The 26,233-nt window shown below is 39.9% G+C and overlaps 2 protein-coding genes across 4 annotated transcripts in view; one reads left to right on the top strand and one right to left on the bottom strand.

The window, feature by feature from the left end:
- Window positions 1-26,233, bottom strand: part of GRK4 (G protein-coupled receptor kinase 4) — a 99,643-nt gene that overhangs the window by 60,927 nt on the left and 12,483 nt on the right. The window contains exons 2-4 of one of the 3 annotated variants that reach the window (XM_055326026.1): window positions 21,744-21,790; window positions 14,462-14,560; window positions 4,158-4,270 (exon numbers count right to left, since the gene is read on the bottom strand). The exons of 1 other annotated variant lie outside the window; for it this stretch is intronic. In XM_055326026.1, the coding sequence (XP_055182001.1) occupies window positions 4,158-4,270; window positions 14,462-14,513 (165 nt within the window). In that variant the 5' untranslated portion in view covers window positions 14,514-14,560; window positions 21,744-21,790. Of the gene's footprint in view, window positions 1-4,157; window positions 4,271-14,461; window positions 14,561-21,743; window positions 21,791-26,233 lie in introns of those variants that run through there. One more of the 3 variants, XM_055326028.1, reaches the window with a different exon arrangement.
- LOC129510540 (40S ribosomal protein S15a-like) lies at window positions 21,903-22,361 on the top strand. The gene has a single exon (XM_055326776.1). The coding sequence runs from the start codon at window positions 21,903-21,905 to the stop codon at window positions 22,359-22,361; it is 459 nt and encodes a 152-aa protein (XP_055182751.1).

Below are 26,233 nucleotides of genomic sequence, written 5' to 3'. Positions count from 1 at the left end.
CCTGTCCTATAGATTTCAGACTCTCTTAACCAATCTCATAGTCATGTAAGCCAATTCCTTGCAATAGATCTCTTAACACATCTCTCCTATTGGTTGTTTCTTTCACTGAACACTGAACATTGGTTGCCACAGATGCCATTGATTCAGTCAACAAACATTAAGCAGAAAAGAGAGCAAACAATCATGCTGGGTGCCATAAGGGAAATAGATAAGATGCAGTCTCTCCACACCAAAAGCTCTGAGAACTTGCAATTACCTACCACAAGGACAGTCCAAGCAGTTAAGTGTTGTACAAATGGCATAATCAGACATTATTTATTAGCCCACACAGCTTCCATCAAAAACAAAACAAAACACAGAACAGAACCTGTCATTGCAGTCAACTGGCAGTCACCTAAACACTAACAGGTCTCATGTCACTACCAGAAGATCCAAACCTGAAAGAGCTTTAACAATGCAATTTAGTCATTTTGAAATAAAGAACTGTAGGTCTCTAAATTCTTAAAAAATAGCAACTTGGCAAATATGACCCACTACACTAATACATATCTACATTCTACTCTTGGAACTGACAAAGCCTGCCCCTCTACACCAGAGTTCTAGCTAAAAGCAAAAACAAAAACAAAACAAGAAAAAAACCAACCTCCTTTCAAAGCTTTGTCTTATTCTAGCAAAGGCACAGGAAAGGAAAGGAAAGGAAAGGAAAGGAAAGGAAAGGAAAGGAAAGGAAAGGAAAGGAAAGGAAAGGAAAGGAAAGGAAAGGAAAGGAAAGGAAAGGAAAGGAAGCTCTGAGGAGCTCCACAGAGGATAGGCAAGAGCCTCAAATGTTTTTCTGACTGCTCCACCAACCAGCCATTCCCCTCTGTCTCCCTCTCCTCCAGCCTCCTAATTCATCAAGACACAACAACACTGAAATTGGGCCAATTACATACTATAAAGTCAATGCATAGAAATCAGTTGCATTTCTATACACTAACAAAGAGACAGAATAAAGAGAAATTAAGGAGTCAATCTCATTTACAATTGTACCCCAAACCATAAGAGAAGTAGGAATAAACCTAAACAAAGAGGTAAAGCGTCTATATGTAGAAAACTATAAAACACTTATGACAGAAATTGAGGAAGAAGATACAAAGAAATGGAAAAACATTCCATGCTCATGGATTGGAAGAACAAATATTGTTAAAATATATATGTTCCCTAGAGCAATCTATGCATTCAATGCAATCCCTATCAAAATACCATTAACTTATTTCACAGAGTTGGAACAAATAATCCTAAAATTTGTATGGAACCAGAATAGATCCTGAATAGCCAGAGGAATGTTGAAAAAGAAAAACAAAACTGGTGGCATCACAATCCCAGACTTCAAGCTCTAGTACAAAGCTGTAATCATCAAAACACATAGATCAATGGAACAGAATAGAGAACCCAGAAATGGACCCTCAACTCTACAGTCAACTAATCTTCAACAAAGCAGGAAAGAATATCCAATGGAAAACAGACAGTTTCTTCAATAAACGGCATTGGGAAAATTGAAGAGCCACATGCAAAAGACTTAAACTCGGCCATTTCCTCACACCTACACAAAAATAACTCAAAATAGATGAAAAACTTAAATGCGAGACAGAAATACATCACAATCCCAGAGGAGAACACAGGTAGAAACCTTTGTGACCTTGGCCACAGCAAATTCTTGCTAGACACATCTCCAAAGGCAAGGAAATCCAGGCAAAAATGAACTATTGGGACTTTATGATGACAAAAAGCTCTTGCACAGCAAACAGTTGACGAGACTAAAAGACAACCTAAGGAATAGGAGAAAATATTTGCAAATGACATACCAGATAAAGGGCTAGTATTCAAGATCTAGAAAGAACTTATCAAACTCAACACCCAAGGACAAATAATCCAGTCAAGAAATGGGCAGAAGACCTGAACAGACATTTCTCCAAAGAAGGCCTACACATGGCCAACAGGCACATGGAAAAAAAAATGTTCAACATCCCTCAGCATCAGGTAAATATAAATCAAAACCACAATGAGATACCACCTCATGCCAGTCAGAATGGCTAAAATAAACAAGGAAATGACAGATGTTGGAGAGGATGTGAAGAAAGGGGAACCCTCTTACACTGCTGGTAGGAATGCAAGCTAGTGGCCACTCTGGAAAGCAGTATGGAGGTTCCTCAAAAAATTGAAAATAGAACTACCCTATGACCTAGCAATTGCACTACTGGGTATTTACCCCAAAGATACAAATGTAGTGATCCAAAGGGGCACCTGCACCCTAAGGTTTATAGAAGCAATGTCCACAATAGCCAAACTATGGAAAGAGCCAGATGTCCATCGACAGATGAATGGATAATGAAGATGTGGTATATATACAATGGAATATTACTCAGCCACCAAAAGTATGAAGTCTTGCCATCTGCAATGACATGAATAGAATTAGAGGGTAATATGCTAAGCCAAATAAGTCAGAGAAAGACAATTATCATATGATCTCACTTACATGTGGAATTTAAGAAACAAACAGGATTATAGGGGAAGAGAGGAAAAAAATAAAACAAGATGAAATCAGAGAGGGAGACAAACCATAAGACACTCTTAAATCACAGGAAACAAACTGAGGGTCCCCGAAAGGGAGGGGTGTAGGCGGATGGGGTAACTGGGTAATGTTTATTAAGGAGGGCAGGTGATGTCATGAGCACTGGGTATTATAAAAGACTGATGAATCACTGGCCTCTACTTCTGAATCCAGTAATACATTATATGATAATTAATCAAATTTAAGGGATCCCTGGGTGGTGCAGCGGTTTGGCGCCTGCCTTTGGCCCAGGGCACGATCCTGGAGACCCGGGATCGAATCCCACATCGGGCTCCCGGTGCATGGAGCCTGCTTCTCCCTCTGCCTGTGTCTCTGCCTCTCTCTCTCTCTCTCTCTCTCTCTCTCTCTCTCTCTCTGTGTGTGTGTGTGACTATCATAAATAAATAAAAATTTTAAAAATTAAATTTAAATAAAATTTAAAAATAAAAAAAGAAATTAGGCCAATTAATAAACTTATGATGGCCTCTACGAGCACCCGGGTGGCTCAGTAGGTTAAGTGTCTGCCTACAGTTCAGGTCGTGATCTCAGGGTCCTGGGATTGAGCCCCACATCGGGCTCCCCACTCAGCAGGGAGTCTGCTTGTCCCTCTGCGTGCTCCCTCTCAGATATGCATTCTCTCTCTCTCAAATAAATAAAATCTTTTAAAAAAATGCCTATAACAGCCTCTAAGTGTTCAAGTGAAAGAGAGATTCAATGGATGTTGCAAACTTCTATCTTGTCTTATTTTAAGAAATTGTCACAGACACCCCAACCTTCAGTAACCCCCACCCTGACCAGCCAGTAGCCGTCAACATTGAGGCAGGACCGTCCACTAGGAAAAAGATGATGCCTTGCTGAAAGGTCAGAGTACAATTAGCATTTTCCAGCAACAGAGTATTTTTTAATTAAGGTATGAACATTGCTTTTTTTAGATATAATGTTATTGTACAATTAATAGATTACAGTAGAGTGTAGAGATAACTTTTATATGCAGTGGGAAACAAAAAAATTCATGTGACTCGCTTCATTGAGATATTTGCTTCATTGCCATGGTCTGGAACTAGACCCACAATATCTCTGAGTGTGCCTGCATTGACCATATGTCAGAAGGAGGGTCATCTGCTTCTGGACTGCAGCTGACCACAGGTAATTGAAACTATGGAAAGCAAAATCATGGATAAGGGGGAATATTATATAGGGATTTCCATATCAAGGTAACATGACACCAAGAAACTAGTTTATCCACTCTTACCATCATTGTCAGGGTCTACTTAACTTCAGAGACCCAAGTTTTTATTTTTTTTTATTTATTTATGATAGGCACACAGTGAGAGAGAGAGAGAGAGAGAGAGAGGCAGAGACACAGGCAGAGGGAGAAGCAGGCTCCATGCACCAGGAGCCCGACGTGGGATTCGATCCCGGGTCTCCAGGATCGCGCCCTGGGCCAAAGGCAGGTGCTAAACCGCTGCGCCACCCAGGGATCCCCGAGACCCAAGTTTTTAGATCTAATCTGTTAATTTTCAAAAACACAAGATTGAGTAGTTCAACACTGAGATAAATTGCTTACCACTGCATCCAGGAATTCGATGCATCCCTTTAGATCGTATTTTGTATCACAGAATTGCCTGAAGAGAAGTCTTCCTATGGGCTGCTTGTCACAAAGACTGCTATAATCCTTTTCTGGGTGAAGAGAGGGGATAGGAAATAAACAAATATAATCCTTACAATTCAGAAAGTTCTCTCTAGGGATCCCTGGGTGGTTCATCAGTTTAGCACCTGCCTTTGATCCAGAGTGTGATCCTGGAGTTCCAGGATCGAGTCTCACATCGGGCCCCCTGCATGGAGCCTGCTTCTCTCTCTGCCTGTGTCTCTGCCTCTCTCTCTCTGTGTGTCTCTCATGAATAAATAAATAAAATCTTAGAAAAAAAAAAAGAAAGTGCTTTCTGAACTTTGCTATTTTCACCTGATAAAATTAAAGTCAAAAATAGTATTTAGGTGTTTTTAAAAATACTTGTTTGTTTACTAATATAGACTGGGTTATCAGGAATTTTATTAATACCTGGACAGAGACAAAGACAACTGGAGAACTGATAAAGGTGTGTGAAGCATAACTGGAAATGTCCTTGCTCCCCTCCAAAAGGAATTATGCAGGGGAGCATTATTCCCCAGGGAACTGAGCAGTCAAGATCACAGCCAAGGGAGAGAGGGGCTCCATCCTTCTGCAGGGTCTAGCCACCCAGTGTACTTGGCACAAACTGCACATATATGAAATACATCCCAGGAATGTACACAAGTACATTTTTAAAAACATTTTTCCATTTTGCTACCTTTCTACACTTTTACAAGTTACAAACATTATATATGCTTAATTATTTTTAACTGCCATTGGTTTTATTTTTTTTTCTTTTCAATGGGGTAATAGTTTATATACCTTAACCTTACCCCAAACACTGATACTGTTTTGAGAACATGGCACTAATATTTAGTCAAAGTGTCAAGAGGAATATAAAACAAAAATGTTATCTTCAAAATAGGTTAATTTAAACATCAGCAAGGAAATCAATTGCTCTTTTAGCAGTGGCTCTGAACCTGAAATGAACACTATAATTGAAGTACTTGTAAAGTGGCTCTAAAGCCAAAGAATTAAATAAAATTCATGAAAAGTAAGCAAGCCATAACAAATTCCTCAATTACAGGTTTTATTCATGCCAAGTAATTCTAAGAATCTAAACAATACTACTTAGGTCGCTGAATTTACAAATAGAAAGGTATAGGCAATGAGATAAATATTTTGGTGGAAAGGGAGGTAGGCAGGGCATTGGGGTGACTGGGTGGCGGGCACTGAGGGGGTCACTTGACAGGATGAGCACTGGGTGATATGCTGTATGTTGGCAAATTGAACTCCCATTAAAATAATTATTATAATAATAAAAATATTTTGGTTGTCAATGCACAGTCGCTTGTTTTTAACAAAAAAACAGAATGGCTAAAATTCTACTACCTATTTTGTCCAATTTTACTACCACATTTTATTTTAGGGATTCTATATTTAAAAAACAAAAAACAAAAGACACAGGCAGTCAAAAGGTGATGTTTTTCAAATGTTGAGAGTTTTTAACACTTTCCTCCCAAATTCAAGAGTTCAGAAATGTTCCTTATTTTCAGTTAAGATTTGCAAATGGAGCATACAGGTCTGCCTACTTTTTCCTCCCAGATTCCTAAAGAAATCATAAAAAAATTAAAACAAAAACCAAAGCCACAACAAAAAGAATGAAACCCAACATGGAAAATGAATAAAGGGTATCCATAGGAGTCAGAAATTTTGAGGATTACCTGGAAGAGAGAAAGCTGCTGGGTTGGATTATTAAAGAATCACTCAGCTTAAGCCCTAGAGACAAGCTGGACTTTTGTAAGGGAGCCCTGCCCACATGCCTAGAGCCCAGCATGGGAGCCCCACTATCATATCTAGATCATGGGAGCCCCGGCACACATCTAGATCAGGGAACCCTGCCCACACACCTAGAACACGGGAGCCCCGCCCACCTGCCTAGAGCCTTGCTGGAGTGGGTGGGTTACCCAGTCCTGATCAGAATGACTGGTCAAGGGGCCAAAGATTTAGAGCCCTACTAAGTGCTAAACATAATTTATGGCAGCTGACTCACATCCAGAGGCACCCCAGTGACATTCCCGACAGTAAGGAGAAACAAGGTAACCTCTGAGAAAGAACAAAAGGTTAGCTACAACATGCAATGCATCAGAGACACTGTATTAACAAAGCCAGAAACTAGTACACCAATGTTTTCAAAGTTCAGGGTTCAAGGAAGGTAGAAATACTCAATTCTGTAACTATCAAACAAGAAGTCAAAAAAGGGACATTTTCCAAAATTTAAGAACTCCGAAACTTTACTTTCCATTCACCCTATATAAAAAAAAAAAAGAATTACTTGAGGAGTTCTAATAATAAGAGAGAAATTAAAAATGAAGAAACCAAAAAGGACAAACAGTACTTCTACAGAAGCAAAGAAATATAGAAAAAGAAATATCAAGATATTAGAAATATTATCCTTGGCAAAATGTGATCAGTACAGAATATTTTCTTTTTTATGGCTCCTACCACACTTAGTCATTTCCAGATTACATGGAATATAATTATAATATGTATTACTGTACCATATTTTAATTCTTCGTGTAGTCTATGGACCAAGAGATGTGGAACATAAGTGACTGACACTACACGCAGTTCATAGTGGCTGAAGAGGGGAATCAGGGAAGCAAAATGTAGAGGCAAATGAAGTTTAAAAAACTGGAAAGGAAAAAAAAAAGACTGGGATCATATTTTCCACCAGCCTTGATATCACTCACACCAAGGAAGTTCTCTCTACCCTAGAAGGAAGAGAGAGAAACAGTAACGAGTATTGAGGCTTCTCCACCTTTTACAGTGTATCCGGTACTATTTTGAGTCCTTTCTGTGCATTATTTCATTGACTCCTCACAATAATGAGTGTACCATCTTAAGCAAAGCAGAGAGCTAGCTTTTGGGAACTGCTCAGTCCTGAGGCCACTCGGATCCTGGGGCAGCGGAGGTGAAGTGGAAGCAGTACAGGCTGGGGTAAGGGGACTAGCCAGCAGTGGAGCAGTTGGACCAGAACACAGGCAGCAGAGTGGGAAGGAAGAGGCCAATTCTCTGGTAACAAATGAATTTCAGAAGGCAACTTATTCAAATTTGGTCCAGTCTCCCTCCTCAGTGAGGACATTACAACAGGCACCACAAAAGCCCTATTCTCAAGGAACCCATTCTCTACTGAGGGGATGATGAGGAAGCTGATGTGGTCAAAAGGTAGTACCCCTCATGGAGATGAGAGCCTGTGAGTGGAATAGATGAGAGGAGCTGGGAGAAGGACAGTCCTGGACTCTGGGTATATTGTGGGCAACAACATCTGTATGGTGGAGGCAGCACTGGGAAAACGGAAGGAGGGGCTGACTTGGTCCCATGAACAGAAGGGGCTGCAAAGCAGGTGGCCAGAGTTACACCTGTGGGATGGGGAGCCCTTTGTGACACCCAGGACTGCAGAACTGCTCCACAGCCCGGGAGATCAGGGGAAGATGCCATGGCAGTGGGTCAGGAGGTAACAGCCTGACCAGGAAGAAAACATTGCACTCCGAGTTAATCTGGCTTATTTGGCAAAGCCAAATGTCTAAAGATTAATTTATTTGGGCTGTGTGTGTGGGTAGCTACAGGTATATTTCAGTTTATTTTGCATTTTATGTTTATATCATCCCCAGATACTAAAAAATACTTGGTTATTAGAGATGGATTCCACTCAGGCTTTTCAGATTTTTTTCTTGGATTACCTTTAATTACATCCAGAACTCTTAATTAACTGCTAGATCTCAGCCCTTACTTGTAAAGGCAGCTATAAGTCTTAATTTAAGTGCAAGCAGGAAGAATTTAAGATTATTTGCACTTTTCAGGCCTATATCCTAAAGCTCGGATACTATGTAAATTTCTATCATAACTCTAATCTCCTGAGTAAATGATCACATGAGGTAAGGCATATTTTCTGAAAGACCTTTAAAAACATAAACATAAGGTAAGAGCCCCCTGGGTTTTTCCAGAAAGAAGCAGGGTGAAGTGAAAGAGCACGAGGAGGTCTGAGATGAGGTCAGGCCACTTGGCATGCACCTCACACTCCTCTGGAAAATGAGACCACTGCCCTCCACCCACAGCGCTTGAAGGGTCTCAGCACAGCATGTGACTGAGGGGCCAGATCAACAGGAGTTTGATCCTGGGGACAGAGTAGTCTTGCAGTGCGATGGGTAGACAACAGGGACATCCAGACTGGACAGCATTGATACAGGCCCCTCATGGGAAAACCTCTAATTTTACCCAATCCAATTTTTTTAGATTGGCTCAGGTACAGTAGCAAAAATGATGTGTGGCTCAAAAAGACCTTAATTCTAAAATCTTCCACTTATATTTGGGTGGTGGGAACATAGGTGATGATTTATTCAGTAAAGTCCTTTTTCTTCTTTTTTTTTTTTAAGATTTTTATTTATTTATTCATGAGAGACACAGAGACAGGCAGCTGACACAGGCAGAGGGAGAAGCAGGCTTCCTGCAGGGAGCCTGTTGCAGGACTCAATCCCAGGACCCTAGGATCACGACCTGAACTGAAGGCAGATGGTCAACCACTGGGCAACCCAGGCATCCTAGTTAAGTCCTTTTTCTATTTCTAAATATTTAATCACATGTAGAATCTGCTCCATCTTACAGCAATTTAAAATTGATACTTGATATGTTTTTATTGTTGATGATTGTGGGACCCAAGGAATTTAACAAAGATCCCCTAGCCACCAGAGAATGTAAACCCTGCCTTCTGCCCGCCAAACCTGCGTGCCAATTCTGACCAGAGTGATAGGCTAGTTCAAACGGTCACTATAGGGTAAATTGTAATTCAATTGGCCACCTGCATGTGGACCAACAGGACTATGCAACTTTCTGTGTGTGTTACAATCTCATTGGCCACTGGCCCCTATAATACTGCTACGCCTCTTAACCTCCAGGTCCAAGTCCCTGCTGCCCTGTGTTGGGTACTTGGACCCAAGCTCGAGCTTGCAAATAAATCCTCGTGCGCTTGCATCGGTGTTGGCTCCTTGGTGGTTTCTCGGATACGTGATCTTGGGCACAACAATGATATTAACAGAATATTAGAGAAATGACAGCAACATCACAGAACCCATAGGAAGTAATATAATCAGGGAATTTATTTATTTTTAAAAGATTTTAGAGATTTGAGAGAGAGCATGAGTTGGGGGGAGGGGTAGAGGGATATGGAAAAGCAGACTCTGCTGAGCAGGGAGCTAATCCAGGAATTAAAAAAAATGTTTCTTGGGACACCTGGGTGGCTCAGCAGTTGACCATCTGCCTTCAGCTCAAGTGTGATCCCAGGTCTGGGGATTGAGTCTCACATTGGGCTCCCTGTGAGGAGCCTGCTCCTCTCTCTGCCTATGTCCCTGCCTCTCTCTGTGTGTCTCTCATGAATAAATAAATAAATAAATAAATAAATAAATAAATAAATAAATATTTTTTTTTAATTTTTTTATTTACTTATGATAGTCACAGAGAGAGAGAGAGAGAGGCAGAGACACAGGCAGAGGGAGAAGCAGGCTCCATGCACTGGGAGCCCGACGTGGGATTCGATCCTGGGTCTCCAAGATCGCGCCCTGGGCCAAAAGCAGGCGCCAAACTGCTGCGCCACCCAGGGATCCCAATAAATAAATATTTTTAAAAATGTTTCTCTAAATCAATCTTTAAAAATCTAGCATTTATATAGTCACAAAAAACCTTATCTGGCTCACAATTCTATTAATGGTTTCACTTTTCCATGCATTAGATTTCATATATTACTAAAATTCAATACTATAAATCACAGAAATGTGCCACAAAATATGATGTCTCAGAAGCAGTAGACAGCCTCGCCTCCTCTGTCTTTCCATCAGAGGTCCTGGTCCTGCAGGATACAGAAGACCCAGTCTCTTCTTTTGATCCCTCAGAGACTACAAAGTGAACCATCTATTATCCCAGCCATGAATGAGCAGAAATGGGAAGAGAGAGAGAGAGGCCATGCCCCACATGGAACTCAGGACACAGGAAGGGAGAACCACACAGAAGCCTTCTGGGGCTAGAGCCCTCAGGGCACCAGAGCCCAGGTCCACTCCTAAGAGGCACTCTCCTGATGGGCAGTGCTGAAAGGGAACCAGCTAATCAAGAGACTGGTGTTTCTAACTGCACCAAATTCTGAGACTAGGATGAGCATGAGCCACTTATCAGAAGCTCTCTTTCTTATTTTCAAAGTGATTTTATAGCTTATGGATTCTCTAGCATCCATAAATTTAGAACAACCAAAGGATAAAAATTAGAAAAACCCAAAATATGCTTACTATCACACTAAATCAAATGCATATGTAAACTAATCAAATAAAGAGCTACATACAAAGTAGGGGGTATCTCAGTAGAAACATTCTTTTCAGTGATAAAGTCAGCTTGTACATCTGCCCTGAAGCAACTCCAGCTAAGGTCACCAATTCATTCATTCCTTTATTCAATCACTTAATAAAACTGTGGCTGAGCATTGTTCTAGAGATGGAAACAAAGACTTTGACTTTAGGGATGAATCCAATGGCTGCTCAACTTCTCTGCAACAGCCTCTGTGACATGCCTACCTGCCTGGAGCCATCTTGGTCTCCCGTTCTCTTGACCTCTCCACTACCTATACTGCACACAGACCCATCTGACTAGTCCCCCTCAGTCTGCTTCACTTGAGCCATACCAGGATGTGAGAGTACTTCTTCTCATCCTTCTGTCTCTAGGGAGAATTTACACTCCCAGTCATGTGACTCTGAAATATCAGGGAGACACAGATATCTCCTAGATTCACTCCTACAGCCCAGCGTCTTTTGATATCTAAACATGAATATACAGCTTCCATCCAAAACAGCTCCTCATACTGTAAACCTGATCTCAGTGGGTAGATCAGACCTGGAAGTCATCCTTAGTACCTCCACCCTTCCTACTTCCTCACATAAGTCAATCAGATTCTACATCTTAAGGATTTCTCATAGTCATTCAGTTTCACGGCCTCTGGCGAAGGCTGGGCTTTATCATCTCTTGCCCACACAATGGCAAAAGTTTTTCATTCAGCTTTCCTGCCCCCTCTCAACACTCTAAATCACAGTCCTCACACTGAAGTCCAAGGTGCCCTTCAAAAACTGCATCCACTTATGTTATCCCTCCACTGAAAATCTGACAGCGCTGGCTTTCTAATATAAATGCCCTCACTGGCCCATGAGCCCAGCCCCCTCCTTTCCTCTCATCCAGTGCCACTGTTCTTCATCTACACTCCAGGAAGACTACCCTTTCTCAAGTCCATGGAAATTGCCATGCTCTTCCCTACCTTGGGGCCCTTGTACTTACCCAGCAGTCTGTCTCTTTTCCTTCAAAGGACTTACTGCTGTAATTACGTTTACTTCTACAATTCTTTATTTTATAACCATCTCTGCCAAGAGGGCAGAGGCCACATCTGTTGCTTAGTCACTGTATTGGTAGTGCCATACCATACATGAAAGGGTACATGAAAGCAAATAAATGATGACATTTAAAAGTTAACTGATGGTGCTGGGTACATGAAAGCAAATAAATGATGACATTTAAAAGTTAACTGATGGTGTTGTACACTTTAAACTTATACAATGTTATATGTAAATGATATCTCAATAAAAAGAAATTAATTTTAAAAAAAAGCATGAACTGGGGGGAAAAGTTAACTAATGGGACATTTAATGTAATTCACTTTATTCTGTGCACTAAAACCTACCCCCAAAGAATCAGAAGCATACTGAGGTAATTAATATGCAAAGACATGAAAATGTTTCTATAACCCTATGAATATATTAAATAGCATAAATAGTCCCCAAGTAAAGTTTATAATATCTTAATTACAATGTAAATGTCAAATAATGGAATCAACCTCCATACTAATCACTTGGTGCTATATGCAGAAAAAAATCACTATTAACACTATGCATCAAATATCAATTGGCCCAAAGAAGCATGGCCAATAATCACATAAATAGATGCTCAACATTAGTCATTAGTGAAATGTAAATCACACTCATGAAGGTGGCTATAATGAAAATAAGTGTTGGCAAGGATGTAGAGAAACTGGAACTCTCATATATTGCTGGTGGGGATGTAAGATATGCAGCTACTTTGGAAAACAGTTTGCCAGTTCCTCAAAAAGTTAAGCCTAGAGTTACCATTGTAACAGGTTGAATAATGGCCCTCCTGAGGCATCAGGTCCTAATCCCTATAAATACAATCTTATTTGAAAAAAGGGCCTTTGCAAATATGATTAAGTCAAGGATCTTGAGATGCAAGACTGTCCTGGATTATCTGGGTGGGCCCTAAATACAAACATGTGTATCCTCACAAGTGTCTAGAAATAAACCATCACCTTCAGTCAGTTGATTTTTCATAAAGGCACTAAGACAATTCAATGGTGAAAAAATAGTATGAAATATTCAGGAATAAATGGATATCCAATGCAAGGAATGAAACTGGATCCCTACATCACACCATACCCAAAAATTAACTACAACTGGATCAAATACCTAAATGTAAGAGCTAAAACTATAAAACTCTTAGCAGAAAACACAGGTGTAAATCTTTGTGACTTTGGATTAAGCAGTGGTTTCTTAGATATGACACCAAAAGCACAGCCACAAAAGAAAAAAATAGATCAATTGGACTTCATCAAAATAAAACTTGTGTTCCTCAAAGAACATCACCAAGAAAGTAAAGGAAAACACAGAATGGGAGAAGATATTTGGAAATCAAATATCTAATAAGAGTCTAGTAACTAAAATATATAGAGAACACTTACATTTCAACAATGAAAATGCAATCCAATTGAAAAATGGACAAAGGGGATACCTGGGTGGCTCAGTCAATTAAGTGTCTGACTCTTGGTCTCAGGGTCATGAGTTCAAGCCCCACATTGGGCTCCACACTGGGCACAAAGCCTACTTTAAAAAAAATGGGCAAAGGATTTGAATAGATATTTCTCCAAAGAAGATACACAAATGGCTAATAAGCACATAGAAAAAATGTTCAACATCATTAATCATGGGAAACACAAATCAAAACACAATGAGATAGGGGCAACTGGCTGACTCAGTCAGAGAAGCATGTGACTCTTAATCTCAAGGTTGTGAGTTGAAGCCCCATGTAGGGTGTAGAGATTTCTTAATAAATAAAATTTTTTAAAAACTCACAATGAGAAACCCCTTCACACCCACTCAGATGGCTGTACTAAAAACAAAATGGAAAATAAAAAGTGTCAGAGAGGACATGAAGAAACTGGAATCATATATTGCTGGTGGGAACATAAAATGGTGTAGCCACACTGGAAAACACTCTGGTAGTGCCTTACAAAATTAAATATAGAATTACCATATTATCCAGCAATTCCAATGGAGCATATATACAGAAAATAATTGAAAACAGGGACTCAAACATTTATACACCAATGCTCCTAACAGCATTATTCACAATAGCCAAGTGGAGAAACAACCCAAATGTCCATCAACAGATGAATGGATACACAAAATGTAGTACATACATACAAAATCTAAATTAATGCCACTGCACTTTGTATTTAAAAATGATTAAAACGAGGGGCCCCTAGGCAGCATAGTCAGTTAAGCATTGGACTCTTGGTTTCAGCTCAGGTCATGATCTCAGGGCCATGAGACTGAGCTCCATGTCTGGCTCCATGCTCAGCACAGAGTCTGCTTGTTTTCCTCTCCTTTTGCCCCTCACTGCCATGTGTGCATGCTCCCGCTCTCTCTCTCTCTCTCTCTCTCTCTCTCTCTCTCTAATAAATCTTTTCAAAAATGGTTAAAATGGCAATTTTTATGTGTGCTCTATCACAAACACAAAGAAAATGCTTGTATATGAATGTTTCTAGCAGCATTATTCATAATAGACAAAAGGAAATAACTCATCCATCAACCAATGATTGGTAAATAAATATATATATCCATATCCATATGGATATATCCATATGATGAAGTGTTATTTGCCAAGAAAAAGGAATTAAGTACTTATTCATGCTACAGCATGGATGAACCTTGAAAATACCATGTCCACTTCTAGAGAGATGATTAGTTGGGTCACGGGGAGAGAAACTTTTACTTTATTACTCTTCTGTTCCATATAGAACAATGAGTATGTATAACTCTGTAAAAGAAAAACATCTAACAAATGTTATGATGCCAGACATGATCTTCAGGCTGGCACTGCTTACTCACCAATGGACTGTCTAAGCTCTCTGCACTGGTTGACAGGAGGCAGCTTCAGCATTTCCCTCCATCTTTTACTACGGCCACTTTTTTTGCCATATCCTCCTCCTAAATTTGGGGGGAAATTATTTTTTTAATGATCAGAAATATCCAACTATAACATCTATTTCCACTAATATATTCCATTTGAGTAGTTTGGTACCTATGGTTGAGTGAAAATACAAGCTTATAATAATTTGTCTTATCTAGAAGTCAGCTTGACTAAGTGTAAAAATCCCAAGGGATGCAATCAGTCACTGGCTTTATTATTTAGAAACCATGTAACCTGATCTTCTGTAAGTAACTCTGTTGAGCTCAAATTTCCAAATTTGTAAACTTGACCTAACATGACATATCATACATGGCTGTATACCTACTACAGAGCAATACCTGCAAAGAACAGGAAATACAATGGTAAAAAAGACAACATCCCTCCCCTCGATTCTAGTGAAGGAGAAAGATTTTTTTTTAAGCAGTTAATGACAAGTGATAAAAAAAAATTAGCCAAGCCTACAGTGCTAAATGGCATGAAACAAAAACAAGCAAGGCCAAGATGCAGGGTGCTATTAGGGCTAACGTGAGATCAGAAAAGGCCTCTCAAGAGAGTCACGCTTAGGCAGAGATCTGAAGGGGGTGAGGGAATGAACCATGTGAAGATCTGGAAGTGAGACAAAAATGGTGGAAAAAGCTAGTAGACAATATTTTAGCAGATGGTGGCTACACTTGCAGGAAGCATGGCATAAAGTATGATCCTGAATCATTATGTCATACACCTGAAACTAATGTAACATTGTGTGTCAACTATACTCAAATAAAATTTTTAATAAAGTAAAATAAAATTTTAAAAAGATCTTTTTAAATAAGCCCCTTCAAACAAAACTCAGAGAAATTAGAACCTTTCATTTTAAGCATTCTGAGGAACTGAAATTTTATTAAATTTTATCCAAGAGAAAACACCACATTTTTGGCCAGTGACTAAAGGACTCCAGGGCTATTGGAAAAATAGGGAAATGAGAAGGAAAGCCATGTTCCGGGAAATGATGAGCTCTGCCCTGAGCACAGTGAGTGGATGGCTGTGAGGGAAAGCCATCTGGAGGATGGCTGGACTGGTGTTGTTTAGGAGAGAAGGCCTGGATAGAGGTATGGATTTGATAGCAGTCTGCCAAACAGATAATGGTCGGAGATGCAAGAGCTCCTTTCCATGGGCTTCTTTTTGCTCCTCTACCCACTCCCTCCATTTCAACTGGGATCACAACTCTAGATTTATAACCAATACACTGAAGCCCCAGAGTACCTCAAAGTCAACATGTTCAAATCACACTCAATTGTCTTTCCCTCAAATGCAATCCTCTTTCCACACTATGCCTTCAGTTAACTATCTACCATCTGCTAGACGAGTGGAGCTGGGAACTGGAGCACTATCTAATTCTATCCCTGAAGTGCCTCATCCATTTATTCCAAAAGCATTTGCAGCCCAAGTCCTGTATGCTGGGCACTGTCTGGGCACCAGGCTGGTCAGGTGGCCAGCCCTGCCTGCAAAGGTGTTCCTGTCCCCTACTGTCCTTGCCCATGCTATTACCAAGGTCATTGGCCTTCCTGCTTCTGGTCGTCCTTCCAGACCTTCCTCCACACCGCCTTCCACCATTACCTTCCTAAAATGCAATTATCAGCTCACTTCTGAGCTTAGGGCTGAAGGGAGAATAAAGCACAGCACTGCCTATCATCACTCCACAGGCACAGCATATCCAAACCACACTGTCTAGAAAGGCCCCAAAGAAGCCAGAGCAGGTTCCAGAAACCACCAATGCCTAAACTGTCACTCTGGCCTTATTTATGTAGGTAAATCTCTACTCAGTTTAAGCAGAAACCCCCTCTCCTTCCCCAGAGCCTGGCCCTCCTTTCCTAGGGATTGTAGGCACTCCAACTCCTTCCTCTTCATGCCCTTTGCATCTTGAAAACATCTTCATTAAATCTCAGCAAGGGCAGGTTCTAGGTTCAGGGCCTTATTCCCAGTCTATCTCCAGCATTTGAAACCTGATTGAAGGGATAAGTAAATGGGCTCCAGGCACACTGCACACAGCAGACACTAAAGGAATGTTTTCTAACTTTGAGGAGACCAAGGAACTGCAGATGCTGACTCCAGTACATGAGTCAGAGGTAGAATGAAATTGCCAAGGGCTAGGAGGAGGAGGAGAGGGAATAAAAATTAGATTTATTGAGTATTTATTATGTGCCAGACACCTGTCTAGAAGCTTCATATATATTGACTCATCAAATCATCCCTCATCCTATGATGAAAATGCTACCACTCTTCCCTTTTCTCAGATAAGGGACCAAAAGCAAAGAGGTCAAATCCCTCATCCAACATCACACAACTAGTGAGATGTGTGGGTCTGGTCCAGAAATCCTACTTACCCATTACTGTTATTAAGCAAAATGGTGTAATCAAAGCCTTTTTGAAAAGTATACAAACATTTAAAATAAATTATTTGCCATAAACACATTCAGAAATTAAGGGATGTTATAAAATGAAAATAATATTAAACCAAAGCTTCTCAAATGTCAGAAATGGTTATAGTGACGGCCCTAATAACAAGCAGCCCTTATTAGCACAGCCTATAAGCTAGATGCTGTGCCAGAAGATCCACAAGTCTACTCTAATTAGATCCTTTTGTCAATCCTATGAGGTGAGCACTGCCACTATGCTCTTGTTACAATCCTAATGTTACAGGTGACAAAACTAAGACACATATGTCAAATAATGTGCTGAAAGTATTATAAGTGGTAAATGGAGAAGCTGGGATTTGAGCCCACGTAATTACACTGGCCAAACAGGGACACCACCTTTGTCATAACAGCAACTTTTCTATCAGTAAACAGGACCACTGAAGTAAATGCATAATGTGAGAAAGAACTGGGCTCTGGTCTTCAAATCTGCTGGATATTAAGAGGTTTCAGGTTTGATTTTATACTATGAATACCACAATAATTTTTATAACATATTCTGGGATATTATACACCATCCTTAGTCTGAGACCCACCAGAAACAATCACAATCATAAATTTAGTGTTTGTAAATGTGTGTGTGTGTGTGTGTGTGTGTGTGTGTGTGTGTGTAGCCTTGAACAATATATTGTTTTAGAGAAAGATTCTTAACCTGGCATTCACAGGCAGGTATAAGGGTGTCCCAGGATTTGGACAGAAAAAAAAATCACCTTTAGCTTCATTAACTTCTAACCAAACTTCATCATTTCTTTCAGCCATAAATGTGGGCAAGAATATAATATCAGTAGTGCCTGTGACTTCATGACTTAATCATCAAGAAAATTCAGATTTTCCTATCACATCATAGTTGTTACATTTACACTCACACTACTTTAAAATTATAATAGAGGTGCCAGACCAGGTGCCAGATTGTCTCCAAGTGCTTAGGTGATGGAGCCACACAACCCCTAGGCAGCTTTGTGCCTGATAGTTAATTGATCAGACTCCAAATGGCCAGGTCCTATGTTCTCACATGGATGGTCCAGCTATGCATTTTACTCTGTGACTCCCTAAAACTGTGTTGATCACAGACACTTGGAAGCAGGCAAGTCAAAGGCCATCCCACAGTTTAAAAGCCCCATTCAAACTAGCAATGATGGCCTTCACTCTGATGGATCTTTAAAGGATGAGATTTTAACCTGCCTATGTATTGCCTTGTTACTTAATGCTCTGATAACAAAGCACTTTTATAACACAAATCTGTTTTAAAATGTTACAATTATTTCAATAGAATTGATTTCTTTTATAATCATATGTATTTTATTTAGATTAAGAACTTCTCCTCTAGAAGTTAACAGGAATAGTGTGCTACTTCATACATAATGCTACAATTTGATTTTTTTCCACACAGCTCAGTCCACTTTGACATAGGCTGTTTATTGTGTCCTAGCCAGGCTCTTTTCTGCTCCCTACCCTCTGCAGTCTCATGTTTCATGACCCAAAAAGTTCTTCCTCAGCAAAGCTAGATCCCTCATCTCCTCAGATCTTTGCTCCTGTCCACCCAATCTAAGCTTTCATGTCCTACTCCCATGCCTAACCCTTAGCACCCCCCTTCACTGCTTTATTATCTCTTCTCAGCCCTTATCGGTCTACCATAGAATCTACTTCATGTATCCCATTGAGGATCTGTCTCCCCACGAGATTAGAAACTCCTTAAAAAAAGGAGTTTATCTGTATTATTCACAGCCATAACCCCAATAGCTAGATGAGTGGCTTGCATAAAATAGGCATTCAACAACTATTTTGTGAGTAAGTGAATGAATTTGTTTTAACTCCTGTATAGTAATCTACTGTATAAATATTCTATTTATCTACTTCCTATTTATGGTTATTTAATGTTTCTGATTTACAGTATTACAAATAATATTATAGCAAACATTCTTACAAATGTCTCCTTTACCATCATTTCTGCAGAGTATAGGCCTAGAAGAAGAGTTCTTAACCTGGGTGTGTGATTTTTTCAACATTAATGGATACTGTTCAATTGTTCTCCAAAATGGTTGTAATTTACCACAATTACTTAAAATACAGCATACATACTAGGTGTAATACCCTTGACAGGAGCCATTCAGAGTTACTTTTCACATGTAACATAAGTTTGTAGAATCAAAAAGGAGACACCTCCTCCCTTAGTTTGGAACAACTTTAGTTAGTCAGAAGAAGAGCTCCACGAAGAGCAGAGGCTGAGACTAAGCAAAATGAACTTAGTTCACTTGCCTCTTAAAGTCAGCTACAACCACAGGGCTCCAGACAGTCTTCCACCTTCTCAAATTCTTACCATACCCACAAAGTTGCAGACACAGATTTGATGATGAGAATCAGGCCATTAGGAAGTTAGCATTTATGTTCAGCAGGGAGTCCCTCAAAGGTACACTGTGGTCACTGAATTCAGCAGGAAGCCACTTGCTAAAGCTGGCAGAGCCACTGTCAGCCTGGGTCCTACATGACAGAACAACAGCACTGCTGCCAAGCTGGACCTGGACTCTTGCAGGACTCTTGCAGGACTCTTGCAGGACAGGAAGAACTTTTGGGTTGGAGATGACATTTGGGGTCTATATGTTACATCAATTGAGCCTGCCCTAAATAATAAGCTGTGCTTTGATGAACAGGATAGCACCACTACAGGATTTGTAATATTGTAAGATAAAAATGAATATGGCTTGATTTATCTGAAAATAAAAATTTTGATTAATATACCCAAAACTGACTTATAAATAATAGCAACATCATTTAATCAACTCAAAGACATCTAAGAAGCAGTAAGAAAAAGAACTTCTGTCAACCACAGAAGGGACCATATTGTATTTACTCATAAAAGAACTTCTTAGGCACTGATGTCTTTTCCTATTCATGTACAATTCTTATTCCTTGTTTTTGATTTCCTATACCACAACAAATTAGAAACAAATATACTAAAGAAAAGAAATACTTGTAATAGGTAATTTATAGACAGATTGATGTGACAGCAAATTGAAAGAATAGTCACAAAACACAATAAAAAGGAGGGGTGCCTGGGTGGCTCAGTCAGTTAAACATCCGACTCTTAATTTTGGCTCAATTCATGATCTCAGGGTCATGAGACTGAGCTCCACACTCAGTAAGGAGTCTGCTTGGGATTCTCTCTGTCCCTCTCCCTCTACTCCTTCCCCTGCTCATGCTCTCTATTTTTAAAATAAAAAAAATAAACTCTTTAAAAAAAACACAATAAAAAGGAAATGTAATCATTCAAAGCATGGCATCAAGGCCACTTGGCATAGGGATAAAGAGCCAAATACTATAGACCCTGAGAGCAGCTTTAAACATATGGAAGATCACAATATGGCCCTAAGTTATCCAAGATAAATTAATCCGGGCTCTATTTAATAAAGGCAGAAAGGGTACAGTGTAGAAATGACAATTTTAAAGTGTCAATGTTCAAGGAAGTAAATCCCAAATACTCAGACACCTCAGAGACTAGAATAATATATTCCCTGGTTTCAGAAAGCAAAGGCTTCTATGTATTTTGTGAAATAAACATTTTTCACTGAACCAAAAGAAAAAAACAAAAAGTTGAATATCCTTATGTTCTTTGAGAATAATGGATAATTAAGGTGCAGCTCTGCACAGAATCTGTGGACTAGAATACCACATGGCTGAGCTCCATGTCATGCAGAATAGAAACTTTACCAAATGACATTCATCCATTTTAAAGATTTTTCTCATTTATTTTAGAACAAGAAAGAGAGAGAGGATATGTTTGAGCAGGAGAAGGGCAGGTAGAGGGATCCCTGGGTGGCGCAGCGGTTTGGCGCCTGCCTTTGGCCCAGGGCGTGATCCTGGAGGCCCCGGATCGAATCCCACGTCGGGCTCCCGGTGCATGGAGCCTGCTTCTCTCTCTGCCTCTTTCTCTCTCTCTCTCTCTGTGTGTGACTATCATAAAATAAAAAAATTAAAAAAAAAAAAAAAAAAAAAAGAAGGGCAGGTAGAGAGAATCCCATGGAGACTCCCTGAGTGGAGAGTCCAACATGGGACTCTATCTCACAACCTGACCTGAGCTGAAACCAAGAGTCAGACGCTTAGCCAACTGAGCTGTCCAGGTGCCCCTCAACCTTTTTAATACATAAATTAAGTATAAAATGAGTTGGTTTGGATTCAGTGGGAAAGAACTGAAGCTTAAGAGGCTTGGTGCATCCCTAAGGCACAGCATGGCATTTCTAGTTATTTGCATAATTATTAAATCTCCAAACCACATCTCCACTTTCCTGCACAGCAAGGTAAAAGAATGTCCTTAAATGCTTTTCAATAATGTGACAAAAATTCATTTTCTTTATTACCTAACCAGATGTGTACGTTTTATGCTAAGCAGGTTTTCCTCAAGTTCTATTTTGTCAGCCACATGTTGAGCAAAAGGTTTTAGCAGACAGAAACAGCTCAAAACAAACAAATGAAAAAGAATCTAAAAATATGTACATGACGTAATGAGCACTGGTATTATATAAGACTGATGAATCACTAACCTCTGTCTCTGAACCAATAATACATAATATGTTAATTAATTACATTTAAATTTTAAAATAAAATAAAATAAAAATATGCACCAATTCCCTCAAGATATTACTAGCACACTAGGTGGAGAAGACAGGAAGGGAGTCTCCCACAATAGCCTAATGAGAGAGGAAATGGCAAGAAACACACACTCAAAAAAAATCAAACAGAAATAGTACTTTACCATGTTTAGCTAGGCAGATTTGGACTTCTTAGTTTCATTCCATACGTCTACAAGTAAGTCAAAATAAACATCAGATTAGCTGATTATTGAGTCCAAATATTCAAAAAAAATTTAAATTTAGTTTATCATCAACTAGCTAACTATGGGAAGCCTCAATCTATGAGACAAACCAGGAGCCAAGAAGTATCCACGTGGCTCTTTCCATCATCTCTCGGAGCCGCCACAATAGTGCGCATGAATGTCCTGGCAGATGCTCTCAAGAGCATCAACAATGCTGAAAAGAGAGGCAAACGCCATGTTCTTATCAGGCCATGCTCCAAAGTTATCGTCCGATTTCTCACTATGATGATGAATCATGGTTACATTGGCGAATTTGAAATCATTGATGATCACAGAGCTGGGAAAATTGTTGTGAACCTCACAGGCAGGTTAAACACATGTGGAGTGATCAGCGCCAGATTTGATGTACAACTGAAAGACCCAGAAAAATGGCAGAATAACCTGCTCCCATCCCACCAGTTTGATTTCATTATACTGACAACCTCAGCTGGCATCATGGACCACAAAGAAGCAAGACAAAAACACACAGGAGGGAAAATCCTGGGATTCTTTTTCTAGGGATGTAATTCATACGTGCAAATAAAATGCCTCAATGAACCAAAAAAAAAAAAAAGTATCAAAATGAAGAGGTTTTGGAGATTTCTTTCCACTCAATATAGGGCTTTAGGAGAAATGAATACAGCAACTGACTTTTAGGACTTTCCATAAATTCTAGATCGATTCCAGCTATAAACACGAAGAAAAATATTTTATCATCAAGAGAGAACTAATCATGACACCAAAGGCACAGGCAAGGCAAGAAAAGAAACAGAAAAATTGAACTTCATGGAAGTTTCCAATATTGTGCATCAAAAGATCGTTTCAACAGGGGGAAAAGGCAACCCACAGAATGAGTTGCCTATTCTTCGATTTGCAAATGATAAATCTATTAAGGGATTACTATCCAGAATAAATGGAGAATTCCTAAAATTCAACAACAAAAAACAAACAATGCAATTCAAAAATGGGTAGAGGACTCGAACAGACATTTTTCCAAAGAAGGTATATACAGATGGCCAGTATGCACCTGAAAAGAAGCTTAGCATCACTCATCATTCAGGAAATGCAAATTAAAACAATGAGATACCACCTCATACCCATAAAGATGGCTACTATCCAAAAACTGAAAATTCTAAGTGTTGGTGAGGATGTGGAGAAAAAGGAACCCTCATGCACTGTTGGTGGGAATGCAAACTGGGACAGCCACTCTGGGAAACAGTATGGAGGTTCCTCAAAAAACTAAAAATGGAATTACCATATGATCCAGCAATTATATACAAAATCCAAAAGAAGCGAGAGCAAGGTCTCAGCAGTGAAGCAAATGGGCAACAGCCTCATCAAGGTGAACAGGCAGCCCCTAGAGAAGCCAGCCCCATGCTCTGCAGTACAAGCCACTGGAACCTATTCCACTTCGAGGCAAGGAGTGATTTGCTGGGGGTGGACAGGCCAGTTGGAGGGAAGGGTGGTGATCACATGGCCCAGACTGATGCAATCTACAAGTCCATCTCCAAAGCCCTGGTGGCCAATTATCAGAAATATGTAGAAGTGGCTTCCAAGCAGATCAAAGACCTCCTCATCCCAAATGACCAGACCCCATGGGTAGCTGATCCCCAGAACAGTGAATCCAAAAAGTTTGGCAGTCTTGGTGTCTGTGCTTGCTACCAGAAATCCTACCAATAAGCCCACCATGAAGACCAGAATTCACCTTTAAAATAAATAATGGTCATGGGATTTGAGGTTTTTTTAAAAAGGGGATAGAAATCCTGACACATGCTTCAACATGGATAAATCTTAAAGGCATTATGCTAAGTGAAATAAGCCAGTCATTGAAAAGTCAAATACTGTAAGATTCCATTTATATGAGGTATTAGTAGTCAAATCACAGCAGAATGGAGGTTGCCAGGGACTAGAGAGAGGGGAGAATGGGGAGTCATTACTAGTGGTAACAGAGTTTCAGTTGAGAAAGATGAAAAGAGTTCTGGAGGTGAATGGTGGTGATGTTTGCACAATAGTTAAGATGTACTTAATACCACTGAACTGTGCACTTAACTATATTTTACAACAAAAAAATTTTGAAAAAAAAATCATTTGTTGTTTAAGTGCTAAAAAGGTATCACCCAAATTGCCCACTTTTTATTCATCCAGAAATGAAAACAGATATGCAAACACAAATCCTTTTTAATTAATTAATTAATTAATTAATTAATTAATTAAATTAAGAGAGCCTTAGCAGAGGGGAGAGGGAGAGGGAGAGGAAGAGAAAGAGAATTTCAAGCAGACTCTCTGATAAGCATAGCCTGATGCAGGGCTCAGTCCCACAACCTTGAGATGATCTGAGCCAAAATCAAGAGTCTGATGCCCATCTGACTGAGTCACCCAGGTGCCCTGCAGGCATAACAGTTTTGATTAGGGTATTATTCAATGTAACCACTAATCCTGCAGAAAATTCTCTCAGCACATAGCAGTCTTTACCCAAAATTATTACACTGGAGCAGTATATCTAAGTCCCAGCTTACTCCATTAGTAGATTCGAAGGCTGTTTTTCTTCTTCACTGCAGCTAATGTCAGCAGTTACCTAATACTTGATCAAAGCAAGAGTCAGGGGAAAAACTTTGGTGGGCCTCCCAGTTCTTTCTCATCCCATGATAAAATCACAGGGTTTTGTATTTCACCAAACAGAAAAATAAGCTCTATTTTATTGTTTTAAAGATTTGTTTATTTATTGATTCATGAGAGACTCAGAGACAGAGGCAGAGACATATGCAGAGGGAGAAGGAGACTCCCTCCAGGGAGCCCAATGTGAAACTCAATCCCGGAACTCCCAGGGATGATGCCCTGAGGCGAAGGCAGACGTTCACCTGCTGAGCCATCCAGGTGTCCCAAAGTCTATTTTTATCAACACTTCCTGAGAAAGGCTATTACCATGCAAAAGAAGTAGGGTGTACAATCTTCAAGTATGGTCTGCTAACTACATAGATCTGCTCTTATTTAAAACCCAGTACAAGGCAGCCCAGGTGGCTCAGCGGTTTAGGGCCTAACTTCAGGCCAGGGCGTGATCCTGGGGTCCCGAATCAGGCTCCCTGCATGGAGCCTGCTTCTCCTTCTGCCTCTGTCTCTGCCTCTCTCTCTGTGTCTCTCATGAATAAATAAATAAAATCTTAAAAATAAAACCCAGTACATTGTTTTCACTATTCCCATTTAACTACGTCAATGAAAACTGCTCTGGTAACTTCTGTCCAGGAGAAATATAGCTACAACAGAAACTCTGCTCTTTCATGCCCTATTTTGCTTCCATACTCTTTATTGCATTGTCCATATGGGCTTTACTTACATACAAGTCTATTCATCTTGTCTTGCTCACTGACAGCACCTTTCCCTCATATCTCCAAAGAATAATCTTTTCCCAAGCATTTCTCTAAAATGCCTGGGAAGAGGAAGAAAGGGATTAGCAAAGACACTGCCTCAGTGCTCCTGATGCAGAAGTGCCAGCAAGGTGGACAGACCTCTCCAAATGAAGGTCACAGACCAGAGCAGCAGGTGCTGCAGAGCTTTGGCCAGGACACACGGTTTGGTTTGGCCCCTGACCCCAAGCCAGAGCACAGGGCAATGACAGGTCACTTCCCAGATCCACAGACTGTGTGAGAAAGCAGCATACCTACCAGGCTGTGTGCATGAGAAAGGCTGATCATAGGGTTATCTACACAGTGACTAAATCAGAGCAAAACTGTGACAGACAACCAGAAATGGAGCTACCATCTCCTATCTCATTTTCTTAGAGAAGTTCCCTAATTCAGACTTCTCCTGAGTCATATTGGCTCACCAATTCATATGAGCTTAGGTTAATGAAATGTTAGTGTACTTAGTTTACCTTAAAGTCTTCAGGAGAAAAATAGTGTTTAAGTAAAACACTGCATTATTTCAGTCCAGCACATCCTGCCAGGTTATCAGATCCTAACCTTCCTTGTCTTTGACCTATTGTGCAGCTTTCTGTAAATTGTGGATGACAGGCAGACATGTGAGCTGTTTTGTCTAGTAGTTTCAATGGACTTCTCTTCCCTCTGTACAAAAATCAGTTTGCCTGGATTTGTAATTCAGTTCCTTTACTCATATAAATGTGAGCCTTTGACTTTATTTGAACTGATTGATTAGAACATTTGCCTGGTTCTCTATGTGAGTAAAACAAAACACATATTCATTTTAATGTGATCTGTATGAGCACAATTTTACCTATCTTTGGCAATTATCTTTAAGATGCCTTATTCCTAATCAAGCTCTACCCATGTCTCCTCTTTCATTTCGGATATTAGTAATTTGCGTCTTATTTTTTTCTTAATGTGGCTAGGGCCACAGATTTTATTAACCTTCTCAAAGAATCAGATTTTTATTTTGCT

The sequence above is a fragment of the Nyctereutes procyonoides genome, unplaced genomic scaffold (assembly GCF_905146905.1).
Source record: "Nyctereutes procyonoides isolate TBG_1078 unplaced genomic scaffold, NYPRO_anot_genome, whole genome shotgun sequence".
Classification (NCBI taxonomy): Eukaryota; Metazoa; Chordata; class Mammalia; order Carnivora; family Canidae; genus Nyctereutes; species Nyctereutes procyonoides.
This window is presented reverse-complemented; position numbering and strand designations above follow the sequence as displayed.